Source organism: Empidonax traillii, unplaced genomic scaffold (genome assembly GCF_003031625.1).
Source record: "Empidonax traillii isolate 1590-97213 ecotype Southwest subspecies unplaced genomic scaffold, ASM303162v1 scaffold101:size1699134, whole genome shotgun sequence".
Lineage (NCBI taxonomy): Eukaryota > Metazoa > Chordata > Aves > Passeriformes > Tyrannidae > Empidonax > Empidonax traillii.
In genome coordinates, this window is record NW_020955294.1 from 225,356 (window position 1) to 252,272 (window position 26,917).

At 48.0% G+C, this 26,917-nt stretch overlaps 1 protein-coding gene across 3 annotated transcripts in view; it reads right to left on the reverse strand.

Annotated features, from left to right (window-relative positions):
* The window catches only part of SPNS2 (sphingolipid transporter 2), a 120,176-nt gene that overhangs the window by 18,118 nt on the left and 75,141 nt on the right, over positions 1-26,917 (reverse strand). The window contains exons 5-10 of one of the 3 annotated variants that reach the window (XM_027882147.1): positions 26,268-26,334; positions 23,621-23,763; positions 22,331-22,483; positions 20,479-20,668; positions 15,805-15,870; positions 8,638-8,736 (exon numbers count right to left, since the gene is read on the reverse strand). In XM_027882147.1, the coding sequence (XP_027737948.1) occupies positions 8,638-8,736; positions 15,805-15,870; positions 20,479-20,668; positions 22,331-22,483; positions 23,621-23,763; positions 26,268-26,334 (718 nt within the window). Of the gene's footprint in view, positions 1-8,637; positions 8,737-15,166; positions 15,264-15,804; positions 15,871-20,478; positions 20,669-22,330; positions 22,484-23,620; positions 23,764-26,267; positions 26,335-26,917 lie in introns of those variants that run through there. The other 2 variants (XM_027882149.1, XM_027882148.1) reach the window with 2 other exon arrangements.

The window sequence follows — 26,917 nt, forward strand, 5'->3', positions numbered from 1 at the left end:
TGATAAATCAGCAGCAGAGGATGAAAAGCCAGGCACGTGCTCCTGCTTGCTTTCCCTTATGGATGACACGGCATTCTAGGCTAAAACCAGCTTTGAAAATGTAAAGTCTCCAACAAGTAAAACTCCCAATGCATCTTGTCCAGCACTTTTCCTTCTAACACATTATGCTGACCTTTTACACCAACCAATCACGTTAATATTAAGCCTGCTGTATTTTTCATTTTTAACCCAACACATCCTGCAAGTGCACAGTTTAGGAAAGGCCATGTTTCCTCCCATCCAAGGGATAATTCTTCCCATCAGGCCAGCTGGGCTTTCTTATATAGGTTCCACATAATCCCCTCACCCATGGCTGCAACTCTAGAGCTTTACCAGGGCCCACACAGGCGTTTTTGCTGTAAACAGTCCCTGCTCTCTGTTGTTTTGTTCCACTGAGTTACAAGCCACCTGCTAAGGCTGGAACTTTGGCACCTCCTTCTCCAGAGGACACGGGACATAATTACAGACGTGGGCTCCAAGAATGACACACCGTTTGCCAAATGCTCTGCTCTGCACTGCCAACTCTGGGCTTTCCAGACTCCTCACGACGACAGCAGCCCAAGCTGGCCAAGGGTGATTTGGCAAGACCCAAAAGGAGCGTCGTTTTTGGTGTCTTGTCTCCAATGTGAGTAGCAGATCGCAGGGGCTGGTGCAGGGTCGGTGCCAGAGCTGCAGCCTGGAGCCATGTGTGGGATTCCTTCCTTTGTTCTGCCAGCTGGGGGGTGGCAAAAGCTTCGAAAGAACCCACGTTTTCCCGAGGTGTGGGGGTGGCAAATCGAGAAGGGAGTCCTGCTGCTGCTCTGCAGTCTGATCACAGGGCTCTGACGCCAAGCTCAGGATTAAAAGGTCCCCTCCCCTCCCTCGCCGTGCAGACCTCAGACCCAGAGGAATGACTTTGCTAAATCAACTTGAGCTGGTGGCATTCCTGCAGCAGAGCAGGGCTGGTGTGTGCCCAGCCAGCAGGACAGAGCCCAGCTGGACACAGTGCCCACTTCCCGGAGAAGGGACAGCGCAGCTGCAGCGGCCACGACCCCAAACCCCAAATCCCTGGCTGTGCCTCCTCCCGAGGGCAGCAGACAATGCAGGGACAAAGGGGAACTTCACTGCTTCCTTGGGAAGCACGTGGGGTGTGGTTTGGAACAGGGGACAGGCCGAGGATGTGGCAGGAGCCGAGGTGGGCTGAGCCCAGGGAAGGAGTCTGGACTCTGTTCTGTCCCGCCTGAACAGGGTGGGGAAATGAACTGATCTATTAATTAGAACTGATTTATTAATTAGACAGTGGAATGGTAACAACATCTCTGCAATCACCATTTCCTTCCCTCTCATTACCAAGCCAACATCTCAATTCCTCTGCAGTTGCTTGATTTCTCTGACATTGCCACTTGGGCACAAATCCTGCTACATAAAAGGTTATTTCTGGCACAAATACCTGATTTTCATGATTACCAGTCCGATACAAGCCAGGTTCTCCCTGGCTGCTCTCTCCAGTACAGTTTCTTAACACAGTATTCCCCTGTAACCCCACAGTGTCACCACAGTGGTTTGGGGTCCACCCACTCCCAAGTCAGAGATGCATGTGAAAGGTTTCTTTGATTTTTCTTAAAAAAATCTAATATGAATGCAAATGAAGATGAGAAAGCAAAAATAAGGGATTTTATAAAGTAAACAATTTGCTGGGCCTGTGGGGGAGCACAAGCATTTATACTGTGCTAAATGGCATGAGAAGCACTTTATAAAAGAAGAAGTAAACCTGATTTTTTAATGATATTTGTTCAGACAACTACAGAAAGGGAAAAGCAATTGTGGTCTAAAAGCTATTTGAATTTTAACCTTGGCATGTTTGGATGCTGAATCAAAAAAAAAAAATTCTGTTAATCTTAATTGCATCCTTTTGAGATTGCAAACAGATTTCATACTTGGCTGGTGACAGTATCAATATCCTGCATTAATATGTGCCCCAGAAGTACCCACAGCAAGGATCTCTGCACTGCTTCCCCCACGGCAGGTTCACGTGGCTGTGCCCTTGCTCCCCTCCCAGGACCACCAGGTGCTGAGAAAGCTGAAGTCAAAAGGCTGCAGCAGGTGAAGATCCTCCAGCAGGGGTTCTGCTGCAATGCCAGCGCGTGGACCTGGTACATCTGCAGGGCAGAGCAACATCTGCCTCCTCTGCAACCCTCTGGAGAGGGTTGTGACTCTGCTTTCTTGGTGTCTTCCACTGCCTTTCTCTCCAGGTCTGCTGTGCCCAGGGCTTGTCTGAGTTATCACTGAGTCCCTCCTGTCCCAGTGGGATGTGCCTCAGGAACGTGGAGGAGCTCACATGTGTGGGGATGGGGGTGCCCAAGCCCACACAGAAATGGGTTTGTGGCACAGGACCATGAGCTGGGAGCAGCTCCTTTAGCAGCATCCCTGTCCCTCCCCTCTCCCTGCACGGGCCCCTTCCCTGGCTGGGTGTCCCAGACACCTCCTCGCTCTGAGAGCTGCTCAGCACTACCAGAACTGTCCCTGCTGGGAGCACACAGGGTCCCCGGCAGCCCAGAGGAACAAACCACTTATTTAATGAGGTTTTTAGTGCACAGGAGGAGTGGCAGAGCAGATGGGACAGAGCCTGAAATACTCGAGTGCAACAACGACCTGCTCTGGGTTTCTGGGCTCTTCTCTAATGAGAGACTTTCACATACATTATGAATCAAAAATACTGAGAACCTGCACATCTAACCAAAGCCATGGGCATGAGAGGGGCACAGAGCTCTGGAAAAACACCAGAGCAGGCTGTGAATCCTTGGCAAAGAGCATTTTATAGATGGGAATTCATCTGGGATTTTAGGGCAGACTTGAATCTTGTCTGTTGCTGAGTCATCAGAAGTGGGAAGCTTGTTAGCTCGTTGCAATGAGGAGATAAATCCCATGAGGACTGGTCTCCAGGTGGTTAATTCTCCCCTTATTTTGCAGCTGACAGCCATGTCAAAGATTTGGCCTTTCAGTACACTACGAAAAAGGTTTTTAATTACTCAGCCAGGACCAGAGAAATCCTCAACTTAAAGTTACTGCCTGAAGAAATAGGGAATAAGGCTGAGAGGGCAAGGGGGTTCTGTTCCTCCCAGTGTTTCCCTGACACAGGCACACCAGGTGTTCAGACTGGCAAGGGCAAGTCCCATTTTACCCACCACAATTCGGGTCCTACACAAGCCCAGATGTGGGGGAAGATCTCCACAGGAGCAGTGATACCATCAGGGCTACAGCAACACCTGTCAAGCAGCCGGGACTTGGTAAAGAAAGAACAATAAAAACCATAAATGTCTATCACATTTCATCTACCAGCTCCACCAGATGACGGGAGATGCTGCCTGTACACACTCATGTACACTATAAAGATTAGAACGTGCTGCCAAAGGCAACAAGACAAGAGACCTTTGTCCCCTCTTTAAACCCCCAGCAGCAATGGAACATCTTCTGATGGTCCATGAAACAGAGAGTGATGCCAGGAGAGTATTTTGCACGTTTTTGTTACAGGACAGGAGTGCCTTTTTGACCTCAGGTTCACCTCTCACCCTGCTGTGGCAGGAGACACAGTGCTGTGGAACCACCAGCAAGCACCTGCTGGGCCATATTTGAGGAAGGGCTGCCCAGGTCAGACAGGGACAGAGCACCCAGGCTGCAGCATCACATCCCAACCATCTACTTTATTCCATGCCCTGCCTGTAAGTCAGACAGCAGTGGATCTGAGTCCCAGTGGGCTGGGGCCTGTTTTAATCTAGCAAACTAAACTGGAAAAAAAAAAAAAAAAACGTTCTTCCAGAGTAAGCATGTCCTACTCTGAAGCAGCCACAGCATTTGAAACCGTAAAATATGAATTTTAAACCATAAAATGTGAATTCTGCTTCCTCAGGCAGGGAAGCCTTTACACACAGAACTGCTTTCTGTACAGATCTATTAGCCTGGTTGGGTAAACACCTGCAAACCAAATCACCAAAAAGGCTGCCTCAAACTGGGACAAGGTGCTGTGAAATCCTCACCTCCAGTTATAACTTCCATTAAAAAGTGTCTTAATTGCTGCATTTACCACAGTTTTCCTTGGTTGCCCCTAATGAAAAGCTCATCTCCCTGCCCTGATACTCTGCACCAGGGATAATTAACACTGCTCTGCTAACTACTTGCTAAAGGAAGGTCATTAGCATTCTTGCTGCTTAAGTAGCTCATTAGATTTAGTTTATCAACCTGCTCACACAGGAGAGTTGGGGAAGGGAGAAAAGGGAAGGGAGAAAAGGGAGGGGTGAAAAGCTCCCACTGCCTGACTGGAATTGCACCCTGGAGGGGCTGGGGGTGATGTCCCTGCAGTAACACCGAAACAGCAGGAGCCAAGGAGGTCAGGACAGGTGGGAACCACCATCAGAGGAGCCCGGGGAAGAGCTTTCAGCCCATCAAAAGGTGGAGGAGAGCTGACCTGTGGCGCTTTCAAACACCCTCCTCACGGGCTGAGGTGTCCAGGTGACAAGTGGATACAGAGAGGTTCCTACCCCTAGAGCTGATGGATGGCTGCACAGAGAGGATGAGGGAGAGTTTAAGCAGGCAGGAGAGCCAAGAGCAGCTGGGCAATGAGGACAGTGTGTGCCCACACAGCAACTGCCCTGGCAAGTGTAGAGGGAGCAGTGCCTGCAGGAGGTGCCCCTTTCTCATCACAGCCACAGGCAAGGCAAGGGTGGGAGAGGAAAGCACTGCTGTGCTCAGGTAGGAAGCAAATCACAAATCTGGAGGAAGGAAAAAAAAAAAAAAAGCCCCAGGCCACAGCCTAAAAATACAAATCAAACTTTGCCTGTGCTCATTTTTTTCCTGAAGGAAAAGGGAATGTCAGGCAGCGGAGCAGTGGTGTGAAGGATAATGCAAACCCTGAGCGGGGATGACAGGTTCATCCACGTGCACAGGTGGACACAGGAGCAGGGACTCACTGCCGTGTCTTACAGTTGTCTCATTTTAAAGGGCACCAAAAATCTAACCAGAATTAGTAACATAAGGAACTGGAGCTGCGATGCAGCCTGAGCAGAGTGAACCGTTTCATGGGTGCTGCTGCCTCACTCCACTCAGCTCTTTGAGTCTGAATTGCTGTCCAGGGCACAGGGAGAGCATAAAGCTTATCTGATCCTCAACAAGAGTAGTGGGATTTGGGGCATTTCCCTTAACTCTTCTGTGCACAGTGAGAGCTGTTAAAGACAGAAAGTCCTAGAGATATTTGGGTGTAATGCCCTGAGCAGGTGAGATTTCCTCACCCACTACCTCAAGAATAAAGCATGGAGTGACAACTCTGAGCTGTTAAACTGGAACTATTTAAACTCTGCACCTTGGTTATCACGAAGGTCCTGAAAAAAGTTACAGTTCTCTAGGAATAAAAGCTGTCTCCTCTAATGAAATAGCACAGCAAAGCCTATTCTTATTTGTGAATGAACAGGCAGTGCTGATTTACAGTAACTGATCTCAGGGCTTGGCAGGTAGAAAAGCCTTATGCAAATCACAGCTGCCACCCTAAAGCTGCATTTGCATAACGCCTTTGTAAGTCAGTCTTAAGCCTTTTTACCATAATAAAAAGTGATCAATATTTAAAGAGACATGAAAAATAGCCACACACGTGTGCTCCCTGCCTCTTGGCTTTTGATCACCGATGGGGTTTGGGTGGTTCTAAGGAGCTGCAGTGTGATGTGGGATGGGGGAGCTACAGAAAGTCTGAGTCTGACCTTGAGCTCTCAGGGCACACCCCAGAGTATGGCAGCAATCACACCCCTGAGGCTGCAGCTGATCAGCACCCTCTGTGCTCCACACGAGGATTTTAAGAGCAGTACAACATTTATTGGCACCCAGCAGAGACCACTGCCTGCCCCAGCTCAGTCCTGCAGGGCCACGGGGATCTGGTTCTTTATTGAGAGCACTCTTAGAGGGAACCTCACTGTGATCTCACCAAACCCATGGAAGATTCCACCCCATGTTAGATCAAACCCCTGATCACCCAGTGAGGATTCTGTGAGCAGTCAGAAGACACAGCAGAGCTGCAGGATCTCGGGTGAGCCCGAGTAATCAGGAGGCAACATGTTCCACCCAATCTGAGCCTGCCAGTGCAGTTCACAGACCCACAGAGGGGTTCAGATTGGAAAGGAACCTCCAAGATCATCGAGTCCAACCTATGGCCAAACACAGGTTTCCTTCAGAACCTCCCCCCTGGGAACTCTGCAGCCACAGCAGTGGGAGGTGATGCCCTCAGGCTGGGGATTCCCACAACTGTGGGAACTGGGTTTCCAAATTTCCCTCGGAGCTGACAGGAGCAGGTTGCTGAGCCCTCACAGACTGCCTTGCAAATGCTGGTCAGAATCCAAGCCCCTTCTGTAACCTGCCCAGGTGAGGTTTTAATCCCTCGGGAAGGTCTCCACCCTGCACTGCAGCTGGACAACTCCAGTGGTTTTTAACACTCCAGCTGATGGCTGGCCTTGGCTCTGCCGGAGGAGTTGGCTGTTTGTCCTGTCACCTGAATGAGGATTTGTTTCCCTGTGCTGTGTGGGAGCTGCACTGCACCTTTCAGTCCTTGCAGCAGAGGGAAGATAAGTCCAGCCAGTGCAGAGGCTGCACAAACGGATGCTGGATCCTGCCATGAAACAATCCTTCACTCCTGCTCTCCTGCCACACAGACTTGGGCTTGAGGACTCTCCTCCCAAATCACAACTGCCCAACAATTACAGCCTTAAAAAAGGATAATTCAAAATAATAATTCATGTTTTCCCAGCCTGAAGAAAGCCTGAGGCAGCTAAATTAAATTGGGGTTGTGCATGTTTCAGCCAGGCATCCTTAAGTAACTCACAACTTGCTTGATCTCTGAATACCAGAAGGGCAAGGCACATTATTTCTACAACTGAAGACCTTTTTTTTTTTTTTTTTTTAATCTATGACACTAAAGAGCCTTAGGCAACTTTCAAGATTAATTGCAATCATTCAGGGTCCTTGGTATTCCTCCTGGACACCCCTTTTACATAAGAAAAAGGATGAACATGTAGCAGAGTCACCTGAGGCAGCCTGGCCTGCCCCAGCCCTGCCCTCATCCCCAGCCTTCAAAGCTCCCTGCCCTGCTTGTTTCATCCTCCTCCTCCACATTCCCCACTCTTCCAGCAATTCCTTTGTTCTTGCCACCTTCAAATAATTTCTAAAATAAGCTCCCTTCTCCCTGGGTACCCAGAACACCGAAGTAAATAAAGAGTAAGCTAAATTGTGCATTTTTTAATTCTCTTGAGACATTTCTCCTTCCTTTGGTCTTTTCAGCCTTATCTCTACCTGCCTTTTCACGTGTGTTCCAGGGGGCTACAGGGGAGCTGCCATTCAAGAGTAAGTATTTATGTATATTTAAATAGATGTACTCACAAAGTTAAATATATATATATATATATATATATATAAATACACATGTATAGGTGCACACACCAGTGTTGACAGGATGAATCGATGGAGAAATGAGGGTTTTAAAAAACACAAAAAAACCCCCAGCACCCAGGTCACACAGTTCTGTCTTCTCAGGTGATGGGACAAGTGAAGATCCCAGTTACACCACTGGGAAACAGCTGCACCTTCAACACCCCCTGAGCATCCCTCAGGGATTTGTGTGGAAGCAGATGGATTTCACAAATGATTATCTGTGATCTCTCATTCTCAAGGCATCAAACTCTGCAGAAGGGAAAAGAAATTTCCCTGCTATATCTAGATTTTTTTTCCCCCTCCTCATTAAATTTCCCAGGCTTTACATTTTCAACTGTGATGCCAGATTTTGGAGCTGGGTCTTTTGTTGCTCTCTGCACCAGGACAATGGGGGCACAGGAAGGGAGATTCCCAGACAGACCAAGGCCAACCACTGCAGCAGTCACAGAAAAGAACAACACCCCAGAAGAACACTAATAAAAACCCCAAACCACACACACATCCATCCTGCCCTGGGTTTTACACATCACTGGGAGGTTCAGGTTGGATCTCACAAAAAGGTTCTTCCCCCAGAGGGTGGTTGGCACTGAACAGGCTCCCCAGGGCAGTGGGCACAGCCCCAAGGCTGCCAGAGCTCAGGGAGCGTTTGGACAGCACTTTTGGGGACAGGGTGGGATTGCTGGGGTGTCCTGTGGATGTTAATGATCCCTGTGGTCCCTTCCACCTCAGGGTATTCTGTAATTCTACAATCAACCATCATATAAACAGGTACATAATATCAGCAGGGCAGGACAGCTGCATGTTGCTGCCCATAAGCAGTTATCTGATTTAATTTTAATTTTATCACATTAACAGTTACACACACACACGACTCTTGTCCACACCACAGAAGCACCACTCTCTCTTTACAGAGCTGCCCATAAGCTTGGTAAGTGCCTGAGGTTAAAAAAATGTAGGAGCTCATGTCTCACCCCCCGTGCCCCTCCCAGGTTTGAAGTGCAGCCCATCCAACAGTCACACTGTTCTGCTCCCCTTCCCATCCTGCTCCCCAGCACAGCCCTGCCCAGCACGATCTAACCTGGCACTGGAGACGAGCAGTTAGCAAACAGAAACAAACCCGGGCAGGCAGCCCTGCCAGAGCCTGCTGTGAGCACTTACAAATCCAATGAGATAAGGACTGCCAGCGTCTCCCAGGAGGTGTGAAGTGAAACTCTGCAAGGCCACTGCGGTCGCCCGGCGGGTTGGGATCACCACGTACTGCAGAGGAGGGGAAGAAACAAAAAGAGATAAGGAAAAGTGAAGTTAAGGACCTGCCCAGCTGTCCTGCGCTGCTCAGTCTGTACCCAGGGCAGCACAGAGGAAACCAGCTGCCCCAGATGCTGGTGGCACACAGAGCCACTGGCCACTCCATGGCAACGGGGAAGCTCGGATTCCCTCCCTGGCTCTGGAGTTCTCCTGATGGCAGGTGCTGAGGGAAGGACTCTGTCCAGTCCTCTCAGCAGCACTTTGCCCAGGACACACTCTGCTATTGCCCCTCAGCCTGTATTTTTATAAAGCCTTTGTTTTTATAAAGCCTGTATTTTTATAAAGCCTGTGTTTTTATAAAGCCTGTGTTTTGCTTTGCTGATGGGGAGGGTGAAGCTCGGGGTTGCTCAGCACCACCAGCCTTCAAACAAGGACTGAGCTGTAACCTGGGATGTTGGGTTTATTCATGTTGTATTGTATATTCATATTGTATTCATGTTGTATATTGTATTCATCTTATAAAGTGGTCATTTTGTTTCCTAAACTACCAGCAATCCACATCACTGTGAAAGGTCACATCCTCCCTCCCCACTCCTCCTCCAGCCACTTTGTATTTTCCTCAAAAATTTGTGATTCCGCTTGTGAAAAGAGACAAAGTCACACTGGTAGGAAAATTTTCCACATCCAAGACACTGTAGTTTGGTCTCCACTCCCCTAATAGGACATGACACCCTTAGCCAGGTCATGCAGAATCAGTCAGACTACACAGGAGCAGTGGAAAACACAAATTACTTCCCCATGAGGGGAGCAGAGCTCACAGAAAGCAGAGCTCTCACCAGGGAAAGGGATGAAAGATTAAAAAAAGGAAAAACAAAACAAAACAAAAAACAAACCAACCCCCCATCCTTAATTTGAAAATACCTTAATTTTATAACACACCTCCTGCCTAAATTGTGAAAGCAGCTGGCTCAGGACATCTGCAGCCAGTCCACAAATCCCGCTTTATAAATTGATCTTGTCTTGATTTAAAGGCTGGAAGTAATGAAGAATTCAATAGGTCTCTAAATCCAAGTGAGCTTTGCTTCTGCCTCTAAGCACTGACTCTCACTGAGCCTTTTCCTGTGGCTCTGGAGAGCCGAGTGCCCTGCCAGGAGTGACTCTTGGTCAGCTATTTGTGGACCATGATCCCTCTTTTATTTGTCCACTTTCCCTCTGATGGGCTGCCTTCAGCCTTTCTTTAGAAAGCTTGTGCCTTGCCAGGGCTTCAACTCATCCTTGCAATTCTTTCCTGCAGTCATTTATTAATTAAAAGTGACATTTAGGACTGGCCAGGGCTACAGAGAGAGAGGGAGATCCGTTCCCTGAGCAGGAGAGCTCACTCAGGGTGAGCACGTTCCTCCTTGGGAAGGGGAGCTGCCCTGTCTGCAGTGGGAAGGATGAGCCACAAAAACCAGCAAGAAAGGAAAGAGCACTGAGAGAACCCACCCTAGAAGAGATCTGCTGCCTGTTTAGAATGATCACCCAGCACAGACAATTCCGAGCGATGGGTAAAATGAGATTAAACGCTTTTCCTCAGGGTTTTGCCACGTGCTTTCAGAGGGACCTGCCAGTCCTTTTCATCCCTGCTTTGACAAAGCTGCAAATGCACAACTGCTAATGCACTTTGATGCCTTGTATGGAACAGGCCCCCTGTTAAACTCCTGTTGTGCAATAAAAGAGCAAAAGATGTTCAGGTCCTCAGCAGCCACCCAGCTGGGGGATGTCAGACCCCGTCCTCCTTTTGCATCCAGGAGCTCAGAGAAAGAAATCCCGAGGGGAAAATTAGCTCTAGGCTTTACTGGAGACACAAAAACGTGCTGTGAACGGTAGGAGAGCCCCACAGTTCACTCCCACTCCCCCCAAAGGGGCAGGAAAATCGGTGCAAACTGCAGAGATCAGACAGAAGAAGAGAGGAATTAAGAGTGAGTTATTGTTGTTTTCCCCACCTGGCCCCAGTTCACAAAGGGGCAATGGAGAAATATTCTGGAAAGGCTGTTTGGGAAAAGGCATCTGAGAAGATACAGTGAAATTCTGCCTAACTGAAGAATCCAGAGCTGTGTGTGCATCTGGGAAACAGGGGATTTTAAACCTAAAGCATTTCTCTTTCTGTGAAGTTTCTGTCAGCAAATCTGGAGAAGAAAGCCTGCCTGGCCCTGTATTATACTGATTTTCTTAGCCAAAGGGCAAAGGAAATGGCACATTCATTAAAAATTTACCATTTCCAGGGAGTGGCAGCGAATTGGCGCCAGCTGAAGGAAGAAATCTGAATGATACCTGTATCATATGTCTGTGTGCACATCTATCCACATATATATTTATACACACAAATACTCACACTTATATTAGACATAATTTTGCACGTGTAGCTGTATTATGCAGATATAATTTGGCAAGCAGCAGTTTCTAGCATGTTTTCAGTGTGCCTAGCTGAAGAAGGTATTGATAGCTGAAACAATGTGAAGTGCCAGAACTTATTAAATTTAGCCTGGAATTCAGAGACAAAGAGCCCACTCAAACCTAAAACCCAGCGTGTGGCAAGCCATTGAATACAAGATTTTTTGTCCTCCCCTACAAGGATATTGGGAGGAGGGGAAAAAAAAAAGCTTAAACCAGCATCTCCCAAAACACCAAAAATACTCCACCCTATCCCTGCTTAAAAAGCATTTTATCCTGATGGACAGGAAGCAGTTGGTAGCAAACATTGTCTCCTCTTCCAGGCAGACAGCAGTAAATTACAGCTCTAAACGGGCATTTTGATACTAAAATAAGGCCTAAATTCAAACCATCCCCAGCCTGGTTTGGACATGCCACAGAAGCTGGAGGTGGGAGAGCCACAGCAGCCAGGGTGGAAGCCTTGTGGGATCAGCTGGCTCATCCCTCAGCCCAGGTTCAGGGACAGGCAGCACACAGGATGGGCAGGGAGGCTGAGCCAGCAGCTTTGGGAACCTCTGCTCTGTAATAAAGGTTCAGAGAGGCCATGGATTGCTGCTGACACCTCCTTCCTGGGAGGGAAGCAGGAAGCTGCTCTGAACTAAGTTAACTGGGAAAGCCAAGGGGGGGATCACTCTTCTCCCAAAAAAAGGCCACGTGCCAGAGAGGTGAGTTGTGGTGTTTATGTCTAAGCTTTGATAGAAACTCTACTCTCTAAACTACTTTCTGGGTCAGGACAATTCATACCCTCAGCACTGAAGGCAAAGAAAACACAAACTAACCCTGTTCCAGCCACTGGGAATAGCCCAGGTGTCCCTGTCGTCCCTGCGCTCAGGAAGGGAAAGGCTGGGATGCAGAGAGAGCAGCCTGAGACAAAAACCAGGCAGCCACTGACTAATAAAATACTCCCGAATGAAGTAAAAGGAGGCTGGCCTGGTCTGCAGCTCCCAGTGCACCCCCTCCTGCAGCCCTGGGCTCTTTGGAATGGGCTGTACCCTCATTCCAGGCACTTCTCATCCTGCCTTCGGATCTAACTCTGGGCACTGCTGAGTGGAGGCACTGAGAGAAGCACCAGCAAGAGCTTCTGGAAATGCCATTTATCTTCAGCTTTAAAATTAGGGCAGCATTTTGGACTAAATAAATAACTGGGGTTTATTTATAGGGAGGTAATCAGGACAAAAGCAACATTCCTCCATGCCCGTGGCACAGCTGAGCACCAGTCTGTGCCTGTTTCTAGCCTAAAAGAAAGACTGACTCTACAATGAAACATCACAGCAGCTCCTCCACAGCAGGTCATGACCATTTAAAAAGGACTAATGCTTTAAAAGAAAACAGAAATATGCAGAGAAATGTTGTGTTGCACGAGTGTCAGGAGCGTGCATAAACCGGGGGATGGCTTTGCTCAGCGAAGACCTAAAGAGGTTGGGATTGAAACAGCTGAGGCCCTTTAAATTGCCTCCTGGCTCTTACACAGCAATGCCACCAAGCCTCTGTCCATCATCTTTATTTCTGAGATGTGCTGTGGAGGGAAAACCCCACTGGAAGGACCAGATTCCACAAAGTCCCAAGCGCTCCCCACGTCTCATCCTGCTAGACACTCGCCTGCTGCACTGAAGCTCATTCATCACTGCTGTTACAAGGCAGTTTTAATGCTACTTTGGGGGTCTGGTAATTTTAAGGCCAATTTGCAAAGATGGCTGATGGAATCTGTTTCATAATTAGCATGCTCCACACAAAACATCCCCCCCTTTCCCCGAGCTCCGTCTGAGCATGTGCCTGGGAGGAGATCTGGAGGGCCGTGCTCAGGAGAACACGGCCTGCTTTGTACAAATCTGCATTTGGAACAAATATATCAGCCTTTCAAAAAATCTCAGGCAGGGCAGGACACTCTGCAGCACTGGCAGTTTTATCAGAGCCAGCACCTTGGACTGCAGGCAGGACAAGGAGCCACACAGCCACACAGCGACCCGTCCCCGGGGCAGGCACAGCAGATGCAGGGGAAGCATGAAGCCAGGGACAGCCAGCAATTAAACTGGAAGATAATAAGCAAACATCCTTGTTTTGCCACAGAAATTAAACTTGTAAAGCTTCTAGAGATGCTCAACAACCTGCCCAATAGGGTTCTTAAGCAGCCCTGAGATCTGTAAATCTTGGGAGAGCTGTGAGGAATCACCTGGGATGCAGCTTCCAAAAAGCCCCACTCCTGGCATGATGAGATCAGCAGGAACAGTGCTCAGCCAGTATTGAGAGCTTTTATCCATGAAAACAGGGTAATATTTACGTATAGGATGAAAGTGTTGTTAAGCTCACGCTAATAATGCTTTTAAACTCCTTCCCAGCCCCAGGCAAGAACAGCACACTTCTGATTACACCAAATAAATAGTAATCAGCAGAAATTAATTTGCCAAACATTTGAAGTGCATCTTGCTAAAGCATATCCACACCTTCCCCTGGCAAGGCCTTCCCACAAAGCTGTCACTCAAAGGTGGTTCCAGCCCTGGCTCTCCCCCAGTGACAGCCTAAACACCCTCCCACCCCCTCGGGTGATCCCCCTGCATCCAGCCTGTCTGGTTGCAGCCCTGCACTCATCTAAATGGTGTTTACACTTCTTTCTTCAACACTTTCACAGGTCCACCGGTGCTGTTAGTGCCTCAAGCTGGGCGTTATCTATGACACTCAGTTCAGGTTTTTAAACAGACCAGAGAACAGTGAGCTGAAGAGTTGGCAGCAATGACCAAAATTCAGCTTCTAACAGGGTTTTGATTTCTTTCCTTTGTTTTGGAAAATGGAACTATTGCTTCCAGTCATTTCTCATGGAGTCCTTTTGCACTAGAGCAAAGCAAATAACAGCAAATGCATCCCTACAAAATGCAAGGGACTATAGGATGCTGGTAAGGCAGATGGCAAACCCTATAAAAGCTGTTAAAAAGCTATGGGACACTGAAGTCCCACTGAAATCAACACAAAAAGATCTGAGTCATTAAAACAGGACAGTGATGCAGCCCTAATACCCTTGATATAACAGAGCAGTCGGTTGAAAAATATCTTTTGGGGTTGGCTTGAGACAACAGAGGCCCCGTTTCAGGTGTCCCTCTGGCACGTCTGACAGGAGCTGAGCAGAGACACCCCCTCAGCTGCTCTGAGAGCTGCAGATGTGCTGCTGGCTGAGCCCTCACCTGAGCCAGCCAATGCCAGTGAGGGTACAGACAGCTGCCACTTAAACCCATCCGTGAATCCCGAGTGGGGAGAACCGGGATCGCCCCAGCCAGAGGCAGGATGCGCCAGGAAGCTCTGGCAGGAGGCAGGAACGAACAGCTACACATACTGCACTGTCACTTGTTCCTCAGCACAGCTGGTCTGGAGGCTGCACATCTGTCCAAGCGCTGACATCCCCCTGCATGAACGAGCAGCCCTGAACTGGGCCCGAGCTGCAAACCCCGCGGCATTCCCGGGAAGCGCCGCCCTGAGCCCCGTCCCGGCACAGCCGCACCGGCAGGAGCGACGAACCCCGCGAATTAAAGGCTCTCCAAGTGCTACCAAAGTGCCCCGACGACCTTCATTTCTCTGTGTTTACTCCCATCTGGGACTCGTGGAATTAACCACCCACCACAGCGTTCCAACACACAAACAAACCTTGAACTCCAACACAAACACCGCTAAAGCAGAGGCTTGAAGTTCTGTGCTCAATCAATACATCAACGCCACTATCTTTCCATCTCGGAGCACCGAGCCTGATTGTTTCCTCCCTGATGTTTGCATAAGCAACAAATACAAGTCAAGGCAGTTTTCTGTTGATGCCAGACTGATTGTATTTTTAGTTCTGTCAACAGGCTGGCAAAAGACCTCGGGCAAGTCCTGTAATGGTTCTGTGCCTTAGTGCCTTTCTTTTCCCTACAATCAGCAACGCCTCCTTCACAACAGGGCTTCAACACGTTATGTTTGATGGGCTCTGTGCAGCTCTGATGGAGCCTCCACAAAACACACCAGGCTCTTGAACAAATGTCCACGCTATTTCATGTGAAAATGGGGCTGCTGAGGTCAACTTGCTGATTTGAAAGGCTTAAAAAGCTCTGTGGTGGAGAAGGAAGCAAAAATTAAAGACATGAGGTGAAAAGTCCCCGCCAGTTTCCTCTTGGGCAAGGTAGACACAGTCCAAAAATTCCTTCTCCTTTCTTTTCCTCTCTGATCTCCCAGAGGTGGGTTCCTATTGTGGATGTGTTGAATGGTAGGTAGGTGGGCTGTCTTTGTGGTCAAGGGAGGGAGAGAGGGAAGGATTTGCTATGGTAGAACAAAGCTGAGTTATTGATAACGAAACCCATGAACTGCTGGGAAATTCTGGCTGAATTCTGTGCCTGTGGGGGCTCTGCACAAACACTTCAAATTGGGGGAAATTATTTGAATGTTGCCCTTTCTGGACATCTCCTTTCCCTGGTGCTCACAACAAAGGACAAGAAGAATCTTTTTTTCTGTCTCTCTTTATGTGTCACTTAGTAACAAAAAAACCAGAATAGGCAGAAGCAGGATTTGGAAGAAATTGTGAATTTCAGCTTGTTCTTGCAGGCTCATAAACTGCTCTGAACACCAAAAGATGCTGTTCCAAAGTGCACTCACCATTAGAATGTCTGCTGTGATAGCCCAGTTTGAAAACAGAAGAGTTTCTCCGATAAAAATGCAAATCTGTTGTAACAAAACACACAAAAAGGAGAAAGATTTATTCACTTGACATTCAGAGGGAAAATAACCTGTCCCAAACTTGCCTCTGTTGCTTATTTGTCTCTCACCTACACAACACACTCCTTGTTACTGTTGTGGTTTATCCTGAACATGAGCAAACCATAGCTTTGTATCAGAGCTCTAGAGGGTTGACCTGCAATTTTGTTAAGTATATACTAACTAAGTTTGTGAACTACAGAGCAGCTAAAACACATCTGGTTACAGCAGAACATGAGAAAGCAGAAAGGACAGACAGCCCTGGGCTTCCATACCTGGAATCAGAATTGTTGAGGTTGGAAAAGACCTTCAAGGCCATCGAGTCCAACTTGCACCATTCTGTTCCAAAAAGCCAGTCAGATAAGGCAAGAAGGCCCCAACTCCCCAAGGCACAGACATTTTCATCACTGGGAACCAAGTTATGTGTTAAAATCTGTAGCACCTCAGATGAGGTGGAGGATCCCTTCCCTCCCCATGGGTGACATCTGTGTACGGTCAAGGCAGGAATTAATTATGGGCTTGGCAACACCAGTGCCTTGTGGTGAAATACAACCCTGGATCTTTGGGGATGGTCAGCAAGAAGCACCAAAAGCCAAGGAACTCTTGCAAGAGTGGCAGTTACAGCATGATGTGGCCACTGTCACTGTCCTTCCCACGCACCAGTTGAGGTTCCCTAAACCCCTCAGACCATCATGTCACTGCCGGGAACAATTGGCTTTATTTAGCAAGTCTTACCCACCGATCTACAGGAGCTTCCTCTATTTGTTTCTAAAACTGCCTTTGTTTCCCACTCATTTTCCCTCCCTGTCCCCTCTCTCTGTGACTGGATCTGCCTCCTCTGGGATGGTGTCCGAGCCAGTCATCACAGCCCAGTTGGTCAGCAAGGAAACCTCCATTCCCATCTTCCCACTGTCCTGCTCTGCCCTGGACTTGGGAATGCCAACTGCCAAGCCCAGGACCCAGAGCCACTGAACCAAGGTGCTGACAGGAGCTGAACCCACAGCAAGGACTTCTCAGAGCTCTCAGTCCTGCTCTGAAACGTGTCCTGCCACAGCTTTGCTGCTGCTGGGCTTCTGTGGCTGGCTGGATCAAACTGAGCCTGGCAAAGACGGGATCACACTTCCAAATTCAGCACCAACAAGCCCTTCCTGCTCACACACACTGCAAACAGGCAGCTGCCTGCCTTGAGGTCGTGTGAGTTATATACCTGTGTGAACTGTCACAGGCAGCAAGGAGGACCTGCCCCTTGTGCAGGAATTCACTTGAATTCCTGTAAGTCCTATATTCCCATTAAAGTCCTATAAACAAATCACTGATATGCTCCAGACTTTAGAGTGCACCAGTTCTCAGGTGCTGAATGTGTGTTTCACCCGTTCCATGAACGTGTGCTTGATGTGTGGCTACTGATAAAAGGAGAAGAGGAACAAGAGGAGGATCAAAAAGTGGGACAAAAGATACTGACATTAAAAAAAATGTCCGTCCCTCAGCTGCTAATGGGGATTTATAAAAATGAGTTCAGGCACTGCAAAGGGCAAATGAGGATATGTGATGTTAGTGCTGGGGAGAGAACTCTAGGGATGCTTCCTGCAAATAGGGCAGCTCCAGAGCAGATCAATGGCTCCTGAAACGCTCGTGGTTTTGACTCCTCACACACTTTTTGAAGTCTCACTTTGCACTGAGATTTCAGCTCTGTGAAAACATTCTCTTCTGACTCCAGCTGTGTCATATCCCACCATCTCCCTTTGGTGTCCAGTTGTTGTCCATCTGTGCTGAGCTGACAGAAGTTATGTCCCCCTCGAGCCGTTCTGTTTAAGTGAGTTGGCAAATTCTGATTCCCAAAAATTACAGTTAAGTAGGTTCCAGAGTGGTCCCACCAGCAGCTCTCACAGCAAGACCTGAGCAGGTTACAAACTCCTTCCACGGTATCTGTCAGCATCTTCATTATCTGTATTTCTCTCTGAAAGGGTGGGTAAGACACCCTCCTGTCCCCTTGGATGTGGAGCAATTCCCACTCCAGCTCAGTGCTGAGCAACACTGATGCCTCAGCAATAGGCAGGTCACCAACACCACATCAACAGAAAGTCCCTGGAGCTGAGACTGAGATGCTGGAAAAGCCCCAGGGGGAGGTTTTACCCTGGGATTTGCTGTTTCTGCGAGCTCATAAAACGCCTTTGAGGGATGGAAATAGATGCTGAGATTGAGGAACTCGGAACAGTGTCAAGAGGAAGGAGAAGCAAAGCATCTCTCTGCAGTCATCTGGAGATTTAAAGGAGTGTAAAATCTGCAGCTGAAGTGTCTGAGCTGGGTGAGACGATGATGTCACGCAGATAATGGGTTCCCAGAGACAGGTTTGAAAACCAAGGTTCCAAAGAGAACATATTTCAGAAAGAGTGGGGACCTGCAGATGTGCAAATCAGTGCTTTAAGGAGCTGGATTGCAACACACACTGCAAGGAAAGCTGAATAAGAACTGATTGAACTATACAGCCAAGCAAAATGGTAAAAGAGAGAAATACAAGTGTCTGGGAAGCAAAGTGACATAGAAAACTGGTTTATTCCACCTTGCTAGCCACTTCTACCACTGCCAATAATTGAGTGGATTAATATGAAAAGATTGGATGGAAAAAGGTAATTTGTCTCCGTAGGAATGGCTGCTACAGAAGTGGAATGGCAGCTGCCCCCAGGGACCAAAACCACCTGCAAGAGTGAGCAAGGGAGAAAAAGTACATGTGTTCAGGGGAGAAAGAGAGCAGAGAGCATGTAAGGGCCAGGCTGATCATGCTCATGGATGTGCAGGTTTTTTCCCCCCCAAAAATAAACCCTATAAATCCAAGGGCTCACAGACTGGCTCAAATTCCTCACACTCCCTCCATATGCAGCCATAACTCCCTTTGCAAATCATCAACTCTTTATTAGATTTACTGACCATGCACAATAAAATAAATTGTTTCTAAGATTGGTTAAGTAATACCATCCATATTTATATGCTTATACAGTGCAGAACAGTTGCATGGCTATTAGAAAAAAAGAAAAAAGATAAAAATGAGATCAATGGCCACCTTTGGCTGCACAATTTTTGAAGAGTACTTCCAGCTTAGAAATGGAGGGGTTTCTGCATAGAGAGGCTGAACACCACAAATGAACATGTCATTGGGTCTGAGAGAGGAGAAAATCACAAAGAGGGGAGGGAGAAGGTGAAGGATGTGATGGATCTTCACTCAGAGACAGCTGACAATGAAATGTTAATGCTTCACCAACCAGTAAGAGCCTCTCCCAGGTTGTCTGAGGTGATCATTTTGCTGCTCAACTGAAGGTCAGTTCTAGCCCAGGCCACAAACCAGAGACCTGAATCTCCTTCTGGCACTTTCTAAACAGCCAGGGTGGACATTCTGGGTCCTGTCTTAATCACTTTGAACTGTCACTCTTTCTTCTTGTGCTTCCTCATAACCATGGCAGGTACTGAAATACTCACCAAATAACCATGGCCAGGCCAGTGCCAGAAATACAGAGAAATGAGGACTAGCAGCTGGTTGGTTAACTGTAGGTGAATTCTCCTTGTGGGTGGAGTGTGCACTGCTCTGTGTGAGGCTGAGGGAGGGCTTTCCCAAGGGATCCCACCACTCCAAACACCTCGTGCTTTCCCTTCAGAAACTTCCCTCATGTCCCTGAACCCACCCAGAACCCCACAGGTTCTCTCTGTGATATTAAAAGGGAACCCAGGACCTGTTCAGTGATGGAATTTCCACTCCCTACTGAAGGCAAGATTTTAGCCCAGGGCTGGATTATTACAGTTGAGCTTTTCCTTTTCCCTTCAGTCTAAAAGAGGGTTGATTTAGATTAGATATAAGGAAGGAGTTTTTTACAAAGAAGGTGGTAAAGCACTGGCACAGGTTGCCCAGAGAAGCTGTGGCTGCCTCATTCCTGGGAACATTCCAGGGGTTCTCAGCAACCTGGGCTGGTGGAAGGCGTCCCTGCACAGTGCAGAGGGGTTGGACTAAATGACCTTTAAAGATCCCTTCCAACCCAAACCATTCTATGATTCTATTTGCCTGCACCTATTTGCTAATATTTTTGTATAATTCCATTAGAAACGTTCAGGGAGGGGCCATGCTTTAATCTGCATTTGTGCAGCATCCAGCCCTGTGTGTTCCTGGGCTGTGACTGGGGCTATGGGAACACAGATATCAGCACACTGAAATCACCCAGGAATTAATACTGGTCTGCTGCAATCTACCCAGTTATGCAAATGACTGGTACTTACAGGCCCACAAAAGCATGCCCACAAACAAATTACACCGTAATTATAACCTGGTGCCACTGCAGCAGCTACAATACCCTCACTGCAAGGCAAGTGGTCAATTGTCCTGTACCAACACATTAGGTAAGAGCAATAAAAAGAGGTGTGGGTTGAGGTACAGACAGAACAGACCCGTGGGTGGCCATGGCTGATGACAGTCAGCGAGAAGGGATGAGCAGCTGAGCTACCAGGCACACCCAGCCTGGGCCAAAACACCAAAAGCAGAAGCAACACAACAGCTCAGGCATCTGCAGGGGACAGGGAGAGGATCTTACTTACATAGGCTCCCACGATGCTGCTCTTGGCAGCCACGAAGATGAGGCAGATGAAGATGGCAGAGCCCAGCATCCCCACGGCGCACACCAGGGGATCTGCCCGCTGCGTCTTCAGCCGGCACCACTTGGTGGCCCCTGCCCCTGTGATGACACCCAGGAAGCCGGTGAAGCACGTGATGGCCCCGAAGATCAAGCTGGGAAATAAAAATAAAACTATATAAAAACCAAAAATAACAGACAGGTGTGGAGGTGGTTTTTTGGTTTGTTTTTTTTTTTGAGTTTTCCCCAAAAGTGGGCACGGCCAAATTGTTCGGGTGAGCCACCGACCGGCGATTTGCAGATTTAAAACTAAGCTTTTAAAAATAGGATTAAAAAAAAAAAAAAAAAAAAAAAGGACTTAAAATTTTAAAAATATTTAAATGGATTTAAAAATTAAAGAATTAGAAGAGGTCCCCTTGCTGAGTGCTGGTGGTTTTAGCCCTCTTTCCCTGTGATTCAGAAAAACTAAGCACGTGAAACTCAGCACTGGTCCCTGGGCAAAGGGCTCACACTGCTGCTTTGGGGGGAACTGAACTTCCTGGAGACTTTCCTAAAACAGCTCATTTTGCATGCACAAAACTAACTAATAACCTGCACGCTGATCATGTAATGGGAAATCACGGACAGAACGGGCACCAGGAAGCTTAAGGGAAAGGAAACCTAATAAGACTCTTTAATACCACGATTTTCAACATACCTTGACTTCATAGCTCCTTTCAGACCACTTCAAAGGAGCCTTTTGCTGTTGGGTTACACTCTTGAAATGTGCTAATTTCAGTTTAAAAGAGCCAGGAGCTGTCAAGGATTGTCTGCCCTGTGTGTGCAGCACTTGGATTCCAGAGCCTTTGGCAACCACATTAGGGCAGCTCCGGGGCAGCCCAAAATCGAGGTGTCATCAAGGAGGGGAAAACTCTCTGTAAACAGCAGATGGGCAGACTGGAGCTGTGTTTTTTGCTCACTGCATTTTTGCAGAGCAGCCTGAGCCTGCCTGCTGGACACTGGTTGATGGGACACCAAACCACTGAGCAGTTTCCTTGACATGGGATTATGGCAGCTGGAGCAAGAAGGTTTTCCTCATATTGTTTTCCCTCATGAGCTAAAGAGCAAAAGAGCTGACAAAAGGCAGTTCTTCCTATCTTTTATTTACCTGGACAAATGCTTTTGGAGCATCTGCTGGTTTGTGCCATCGTGCTGGAGCACAAATGAAGGATTACTTTTCACAGCTCACGTGCTGCAACTGATATTCCATAACCAGGACTGAAAAGCCAAACCACTGCACAGCACCAAGCACTTCAGCCCAGAGTGTCCCAGATCTCTGTGACATCCCTCAGCACAACTCAGCAGGCACAGCAGTTTCCAGAGCAATGGAACAGTCAAGTCCTGCCTCCCACAGAAACAAAAGCCTCCAGGGTTGGTCCCTGCAGCTTTAAGGGGAACCATTCCAACCTCCACATCACAGCCACCACTGGGGCTGCCCAACCTGCAGCTTATTCTGCTGCTCTCACAGATGGGTCTTAAGGAGCCAAGTTCTCAGCTCTCCAAACATCCTCTGAGGCAAAGACAAAAGTCTCTTTTCTCCCCTGCACCCCAGCCTGGGAACTAAGAGAGCTGAGGTCATCCCTTCTCCCTTCGTTTGACTTCATGCAATGAAGAAGAGAAATAAAGCCTAGTTTACAATCCCAGCATTTCCTATCATTGTTGTGAGGGCCTGGAGGAAATGACAGACATTCTAGTGACCTGACTCTGGGGGACTTGCCTGTTTCCTCTGGTAAATCAGCCCCCACCCCCTTTCCTCCCCCTCTGAGTGTGCCTCTCACCTGTCTTTGGTGCCGCAGGGCTGGGAGCTGCAGGTCTCTGCTGTCTTCTGCACCACCTGTGCCCTGTGCAGGTACAGAGGGATCCACATACCAAGCGCCCCCGTGGCAAAGGACACGGCTGAGGTGGCCAGGGATGAGAAGACGTAGCTGCGGCTGCGGAGGCAGAGCCAAGGGAAGCTTTAGCGGGGATAGGGAGGAAGCAGGAGCCCCACACAGCAGCCAGGGCGTCACTGAACAGTGCCCCCCACACTGCCACCTCCCTTTGCCAGGGCAGGGATAACACAGGGTATGAACTGGAGAATAAGCAGCATGGAATATTCACAGGTGATGCTCCACTGACCATAATGTACAGACTCTTCAGAGCTGCATTTCACGGGACTGTTTCAGAAGACAATCAGTACTTACTCCCTGAGATACGATGTGTGAATCACAGGGCTGCCACCCTAATGTCACCTGTCTACCTGGATGACCAATTTCACTTCCCCCTCCCCATCCATGCCACCATGTGATTACCAGTTGCATAAACTACCAAGAGAAGTAACACAGACATATTGATAAATTATCCATCATGGCTTCTCATAGTCCTTCTTTGACACTGCCTGACAATATCAGGGAGGCATTCCAGCCAGCAGCCCTAAAAATGAACGACACCACAGTTTCCCATCAGAATTCCAATGTAACACTGAATTCACTAGTGCAAGTATTTGCCTATTCACAGCCCAGCTTTCTGGGGGGAAGCCCAGCTGCTAAAACACCTGTGATCTTTTATGCACATATACAAGCACCCAAACACATCCAGTGCTCACAGATTCAGTCACACGTGGTTGTGTAAACATATATTTCAACTTGCCATGAAGTGTAAGCTTTTGTGTATTTTCTCCTCTTTAATTTTTCCTGGCATTTAACTCTCTTTTTCCCCCATGGCAAAGCAGCTCTTTTAAGGAAGAAAAAGGATCTAAGTGTCTGAACAACAGTGCCACAACAATTAATACAGGAACACAGCGATTTCTCCACTTAAAAAGCCTTGATCTGTGTGAAGTGTGAGCCAAACAAAGCAGACTCTTTCCTATATGTCACTCTTGGAAAGGTTAGAGCAAAAGCTGGAATGCAGCATCATCAACTCAGTCAGTACCTCACATAACTGTGATTTTCTTTCCCAGGTCCACAGACTAAACTTCCTGCAACTCCCTGCATGTCATCACTTTGCAGTCTCACCAGTGCTAAATCCAGGCCACTGGGTGTTCCAATTAAGCATGAGAGGCAAAGCATGGCTTTTACAAGTGCTCTTACTTTCTAATCAGTGCTTTCATGTCTCTCAGCCACGAGGTCCGAGCCTTCAGCTGCCCCCCAAGTTGTTCAGCATTTCCTCTTTTAGCAGCAGGAACAAATATCAAGATGAGTGTCCCCGTTATCATCCCCAGGAGTGGAGATACCTGCAAGAAAGGGGCAGGGGATTAGCACAGGGGTCCAGGAGGGTTTGCTTTGACTGGTCAGTGAGAAGCAGATGACATCAGCTTGGTTTCAGGGACTGTTCTAGTCCGAATCTGTGAGCACCCGAGGCATCCGCTCCCTTCCTTCCTCCCTGTCATTCCCTGCACTCTTCTCTCACTCTGGAAACATGCAGCTTGGAGAATCCCTGACTAAGGCAGTCCACTGTGTTAATAAGTACCAAGATTCACCAAAATACTGGTTTTTCAGTGATGTTTAGCTCTTTGGAGACCAGCTGCTTTCTGGGTGAGTGCAGGAGCCTTTCCAAGGCAAGGGTGAAGGATTTCTGGATGTAGGGATCGTTCTGGCTTTGAAAACCCTTGCTTGGCAACCTCCTTCTTCCAGCCAACACACAGTGGCTTCCCATTGTCAGGCATCTCCCTCAGGTAACCTCAGTGTTCAGCAGACCAAGAAGCACTGAAAATTCAGGCTGGGAGGCAGGAAAAACGACACATTCCAGGGTTAGGCTTCCCAGGATCCAACCCCTTCTCCCAAGCACTGGACAAAAATACAAAGATCCCACAGTGCTTTGCAGGCTACAGGCACTGTTCTTGTTCGGACACTGAAATTCCATTGTTGTTAGAATGGAAAATAGCTCCGTTAGGAAAATAGGAACACGGATTTTCACTGAACTATCATCCCATTTAGACATGCTATTTAAAAAAACAAATCCCTGTTCCAAAAAAATGTGCTGCCATTATTAACCTGAGAATGGCCTTCACACACTGAGCAGCGTTTCGTGCCCAAAGGTGACAAACCCACAGTTCTTCTAGGAAAGAGAAGACAAAAGCACTTCAGAACTGGAAAGTCAGGAAAATCCCTCATCCAGGAATAAATGAAGGCTGATACAATTTCCTTATGACAGCTGAACACAAGGCAGCACTGGTGAAAAAAACCACAGAATTGCTGGTATTTTCTAGTAATTACAAGACAATTTCAAGTCTCCTTGATTTTTATCTAAAGGTTTCAGCCCCCACCAGGACAATCTCCTCTGAAAATATCATGGACATTACTCAGCAATGCTCCCATGAAACACCCACATTACTGCTGGATCCAGAGACAAAGCTGCCGCTTGTCCACGTGTCCTTCTGTCTTCTTCAGCCCGCTGAAGCACAGATTATTCCTGACCTCTCCTGGATTTGGAGCCCACAGGAGATCACAGAGGGAGGCATCACCTCGGGCAATCATTCACATCTTGCAAGAGGCGCAGTAATTGCCACAGGGATGAGAAAACTGCTTGGCACTGATGGAGGTCTGGAAGCTCTCAGTGTGTGCTGTGTGACTATGAAAGCTGAGCAGTGCTGTCCAAGGCACCCACCCCAGGCATGTGCAGCTCATCAGATCCCCAGTGATTTGCCAGTCAGGGGATCATGCACCAATGTGTCATTTACAGTGGAAACCACGACTCTGCAAGGGTACAGTCTTGCAGATGGCCTGGATTTCTCAGGATAACTGTGGAGACACCACCTGAAGAGGAAAATGCTGATGAGGATCCCTTTGCACAAGTTACCCACTTGGGTTTTACGGATGGATTTGGGTTTTACAAGAGCTCTGCGATACATCCACCTCCTTAGAGCCCACTGGGCAGGGAGAGGGGCTTTGGGGAACTCCCTCCTTGTGCTGGCCTCTGCTCAAAAGTTCATTTTACCCTCAAGAATTTCTGCTGCAGAATGATGCAGCCATCCTGCTGGTGTGAAGCTGCAGGATGCTGCACTTTCCATTCCAGGCTCCCCTGGGCACGGCCTGTGTCACAGAGGGCACCTTTTCTGGAGATGGGAACCCACGGGTTTCATCCCCTGCTGGTGTTGGCCTGAGCTCCAGGGGATTCATGAAGTGCCAGAGCCAGAGAAAGCACCTCGCAGGGGCTCGTGCCACCCACACCACCAAAGGTCAAGAGCCAGTTCTGCTGGGCCACTTCCTCTCAGCTCTTTCAAGACATCTTTGTGTGCAGGATCTGTTTGTGAGCATGTGATTGGAGGGGATTATCTTTTCAGCACATTTATCAGGGTCCCAAGAGGTTAAAATAGAAGGAAACCGACTGTCTCAGGGCAGAAAAACAAGCGGAAACTGGAACAAAGTGTTTTTTCCTCAAAGCAGGAAGCCATTCTCGGAGTTTCTTGACAGCAGGGGACTGAAAGACTGTGGAGTTGATTTAAGGCCAATGCCTCATCTTCCAATACCCATCGAGAAATCACAGTTGATTGATAATAAAGAGATTGGAAAATTCTTGCTCCCAGGCAGGGAAAACACCAAGTACCACAAGCCAAGCCCACACCCCCTTCCCCTTTGCTCAGAGAGTGCATCTGCTGTGCACTGAACATCCAGGGCTGCAATTTCCAGTCCTTTACCTTCCAGATATGATAACAGGTTGAGCAACTGTGTGATGGAACTCTTCCTAACACAGATCAATCAATTAACTGCCATTAAGACGTGATCACCAGCAACTTACCCTCAAGGCCCAGTGCCAGTCTCCAGCAACCTGCTTCACACTGGAGCCAGTGATGTATCCCAAGCCACTGCAAGAAATGCCAAGATGAGAGCTGGTCAGAGCTTTAGGAGTGGCACAGTCACAGCTGTTCTCAGACAGAGATAAAGAGAGGCACAACCAGCTCCTGGGCTCTCTTCTCCCGCAGGAAGGAACACGGGGATCGGAGCAGATGGTGGCCAAGATGTGACTCTTCCCAGCACTGCTGATCTAAAACTGCTCAAATGTGATGGAAATTTGGAAGTTTACAGCTGACCTTTCAATCTACAGTGGATGGAAGCAAAGCCCCAAAAGGAATGTATTTCCCAGTGTAATTTCTACATCATTTCCCACGTGCTAATATGAATATTAAACAATTTTATGTTCGAGCCCTCAGTAAAAAAGTGCCCTTCAAGGACACACCATACTTCATAATTTAATTTTTTTCTTGTCACTCACAGTACTTGGTTCTAATTACCCAGGAAGAGACCACTTTCCCTAAGCTTGTGAGAAGAACCAAGAAGAACATGCAAGGCAGTCGGATGGTGCCAGAATCAGCTCAACAGGAGGAGTATTTGTAATTTCTTGCTAGCCATAGTTCACTGAATCCTCCATGTGAATACTTGGAATCTTTG